The sequence below is a fragment of the Raphanus sativus genome, unplaced genomic scaffold (assembly GCF_000801105.2).
Source record: "Raphanus sativus cultivar WK10039 unplaced genomic scaffold, ASM80110v3 Scaffold2695, whole genome shotgun sequence".
Classification (NCBI taxonomy): Eukaryota; Viridiplantae; Streptophyta; class Magnoliopsida; order Brassicales; family Brassicaceae; genus Raphanus; species Raphanus sativus.
In genome coordinates, this window is record NW_026618003.1 from 9,579 (window position 1) to 13,840 (window position 4,262).

The window sequence follows — 4,262 nt, forward strand, 5'->3', positions numbered from 1 at the left end:
TGTAAAGCGCGTTCAATATGTTTGTCAAAATTAGTGGTATTGATTGTAACCGTTACAATACTTAAAAACTTATTTAGGCAAGCACCTTGTAGGATCCAACGATTGATAAAATTAACCATCAGGTTGTTCATGATTCTTTCTTTCACTCGACAAAGGGCATGAACCATGAACCATATCGATACAATCCACCTGAAACAAACGTGATAAAAGAAGAGACTGTGTTGGTATCAAGGAGGGAGTGTGGCTCGTATCAATATGGTTGAGTAAACTTTCAGGAGAGAAAACAAAACTTTTTACATGCGCTCGAATCGCTTCTCTTGGGATTCGGGAGATTCTCGAGAGCTTCGCTGGAGAAATCTTTGCCAGGCTGAGGCACTTGCTCATGTGGAAGACCCTTTACCGTTACTTTCTTCTCTCTCTCTTCTTCTTGTCTTGCTTTCTCAGCTTCTCCTTCTTCCTTCGTAGTTTTCTTCTCCATCTTCTTTACCCTGAATCATTCATGTCTCTTTCTCTCATTCTTATCAACTAAAACAAGGATGATGAAACAAAAAGATGATGACACGTTTCAGCTGGGTGGCACAACGTGTTGCCACATCACATCACGCGTATAACTGGACTTGAAAACATTCACACGTGTTGTCGGCCAAGCCTTTTTGACCAACGAGAGAATAGGTGGTGAGCATTCAATGTAGATGTGAAGAGCTTTGGTCAACAAGGCCTACATCAGAGTGAGCTTTGATCCTGAATGATACTGCTATTAACAACTGAAAAGAGATTTCTGCTAACTGTTTTTAATGAGATTTGAACTTCTCTATAAAGCTCTCGTCAATCTGCTTTTTGTGTGATGGTCTCTTTATCAGTTACAAGGTTGGCTTGTGTCACAAGTTTTGAGTTTCACAGTTTCTAGGCCTCGTTCATTGCTTAATCACAGAGACATGCACAAATGTTGGTAACAGAAATCTACTGTAAACACTGAAATAGTCTTAAAACAGGAAAATATGTCACAGTGAAATCAACAAAAACAACTTGCACATGTCCAAAGAATGACAGAAATTAACAAAAGCCACCAGAGATTCATATAGAGACAAACCAAGAGTATATGTACCACAGTTTCGAGTTAAGAGAAGGATTCGATTCACACATGAACCAAGTCCTGAGAGTGAACCACCTCATCAAGATGGTAATCCATCACATCAGACAAGGCTTCCATGAATGCAGCCTCGCTCGTCCCTGGAAGCACCGCTTCTTGAGCTTCCTCTACCATCTCCTCCACTGGAGACTTCTTGGTCAGAGTTTCTCTGCACATCATGTTTCCAATCTCAAATGCTGTCAATCCTCTTTCTGCTCCTTTCTTCAGTAGCATCGTTGAGATTCTGAGTGTTCTAGCCGTTTCCAATGGCATCTTCCATCCATGGAACTTGAGGAGGCTGATATCTTCCTCTGCGTCCAGTGATCTTATGTAGTCCAGTGTCTCGGAAGAGTATGGTTTCCGAGCTTGCGACCAGTAAAGCCACTCGAACGTGCAATCCTCAAACTGTTTTGCAAGTATTAAATCAGTTCCATGTGGCAATCTCTAAAATAAGATAAAAAAGAAGAGAACTTACGCTTTCAGGCAAGCTGTATCCATGATCAATTGGAATCAGAACAATCTTTCCGTTCTCGTCCTTTCTCATTAAAATGTTTCCACCATGCCTATCTGCATTAGCCAGTCTAATATCCAGGACAGATATCTTGTGAACTTCCTCTACTGGAAATGAAGCTGGACCCATATCCTCGCAGCTGCCATCATTCTCAGTAAACATCTGAAGTGATCCAATCTTGGTTTTGATTCCATTGGGATGGTTAAAACCAGGATGCAGACATTCAATCATAGTTGTGGGAGGCACACCAGCAAAACCTATCTCTTCACCACCACACATAGACCTGCGTCCACTCTTGGGATGATCCAATACATAAGCAGCAACTTCCCTAAACGCACCTTCTCCAACCTTTGTTCCTTTCTTCAAACCTTCACCGTTTGGCGAAAGCGGTAGGCCATGCGGATTGTTCTCAGCTGTTGGCTCCTCATCGATAGGCTTAAACACACCAACATACTTGTTCCCTGAAGAACCCTGCATGAAATAAGCTCCTCCTGTCCCCTCTCTTGACCTCACCGGAGGATTCCCACTTCTCAGTCCATCAGAAGCAGAGCTAATCATATCCGTAACCGCTAGAGGCAACTTCGCCTTGGGATTAACGATGACCGGCTCCAAAGAGAACTCACTCTTCCTTGGCTGCACAATGCCATCAGCAGCTTCAATAACTCTCTTGACGACATCAACTTGCGGCGGAGGAGCAACAATAGACAACTCAAAGTTCTTCTCCACAGGCTTAGCACGAACTTTAGCACATCTCCTCACAAGCAAATGCAAAACAGCCTCACTGTTCCTACAAATGTCATTAACAAGACTCTGGTCCTCAAGCTTCTCGCCTTCGTAAAGCACCTCGGAATCAACAAAGTCTCCACCTTTCTGCTTCGAAATCTGCTTCTTAACATACCCAATGTTCCTCCCTCTCTCAACGTGAAACCTACAGTGCTTCCCACAAGTGGTCTTGACATCAAGAACCTGGAGATCAGATACCTTGACAACCAAATGAAGGACGTTCCCGTCGCTCACACCGTAGTCACGCATGTTGGAGTTACTCCTGGCGAGCTCTCGTCCCCCGAAAACGAGCTTCTGGTTCCTCACCACGAACCCGCGGTAAGACTGGATCCGGAGCTTGACGGACTCGATGGAATCGGATTCGAGGACTCGCATTGGTATCAGAGTTCCGGGGAGTGTCAGGTAGATCAGAATGGTCTCGTCGGGGAGGGAATCAGCGCAGGAGTTGGCGTGAAAGAGAGGCATTATCGATGATGGCTCGTTACGAACCGGGCTTAGAGTAACATCAGCTGATGACATCTTAAAAGGATTCGAGAAAAGCTGCGAACTTTGCTATATATATATAATAGAATAAAACCGCGAATATTCCCCAAAATTCACAAATCCATCGCTTCTTCTTCTTCTTCTTGTTCTAGATACAGCAATAAACCCTAGAAATCAAATCCTAATTGATCAGGTATCGATCAAATCTTAAAATCGAAAAGAAGCAAAACGGTGAAAGGGAGCGGATTCTTACCAGAAGTGAGTAAAGGAGGGAGAAGACGTGGAGCTTTAAGGAGGATCCAATTGTAGCGAAAGTCTGTGAGTTAGGGTTTGATTGATCGATGGCAGCTCGAGAAACAAGGGTCAAAGACTTTAGAGAGAGAGAGAGAGAGAGATGGTTTTTTGAAAAGGAAGAAGGGTATGGATTACACGTGTCGCCACCTTGTTTGCGTAGATGACGCGTACTAACACAAAAGTGTACTCTTTTAATTGTCAAAGGTGACGGCGATTATTATATCCCTTCTTATATTCCATTTCTTACCGTATGTGTTGTGTCTAGGGTCGCGTTTTTTTTTTTACTTTTTCACCTTTGGAGTGGTAAGCAAGCCAGAGATTTGGGGATAAAATCGTAATTATCTCACCGCTTAGAGAACCATTGGTCTGCATCTACACCATTCCATTATTCCATAGAATGGCTAATGCAGATTAAAAAGATTAAAAAAAATACAGATCAAACAGTGACAAATGTAAATTATTCAGATCAATTAAAATAAATGCAGATCAAGATAATTAATAAATTATTATATTTAAATAAATGTTGAATTTTTAATAAAAGTTAAATATCTAAACAAAATACAACTTGTTATATATAAGTAATAAATATTTGACAAAAACAATAAATATACTTATTTCAATAGTGATATTAAATTATAACAATTAGAAAAAATATAAAGAGTATTCTTATTTTACTCTTATTTTTTGTATTTTTATTCAATTTTTGTTTCTTTCTTACCATTTGGTTCAACTATAAAACTATTGTTAATTTTTATATATGTTACCTTATCAACAAAATCTTCATTTAAAAATTTAAAACATAAAAGATGCATAAATGTATATGTATAAACAAAAAATATGTTTGATATTTCATTGATATTAAATAATTATAAATAACCTTAAAATTTTATAATTATATGTAATTAAAATATGAATGATAAAATATGAAAAATATATTCATAAATTTATTAAACTAATTATATGAAAATATTGATTACTTTTTGAAAATATAATACATGATTTTATTGATTATATATTTTAAAAAGATACAAAATAACATGTATAACATATTGCAACTAAATT

General features: G+C 38.9%; 1 protein-coding gene across 2 annotated transcripts; it reads right to left on the minus strand.

Annotated features, from left to right (window-relative positions):
* Window positions 1–944: 944 nt before the first annotated feature.
* On the minus strand, window positions 945–3,318 carry LOC130505919 (phosphatidylinositol 4-kinase gamma 4-like). Of its 2 annotated transcripts, none has more exons than XM_057000519.1 (3): window positions 3,160–3,318; window positions 1,605–3,073; window positions 945–1,534 (listed from the first exon to the last, which is right to left on the minus strand). In XM_057000519.1, the coding sequence occupies exons 2-3, from the start codon at window positions 2,940–2,942 to the stop codon at window positions 1,136–1,138; spliced, it is 1,737 nt and encodes a 578-aa protein (XP_056856499.1). In that variant the 5' UTR covers window positions 2,943–3,073; window positions 3,160–3,318; the 3' UTR covers window positions 945–1,135. The 2 variants fall into 2 exon arrangements, with proteins under 2 accessions (XP_056856499.1, XP_056856500.1); XM_057000520.1 differs by having other exon boundaries at window positions 1,605–3,054; window positions 3,160–3,276.
* Between the last annotated feature and the right edge of the window lie 944 nt (window positions 3,319–4,262).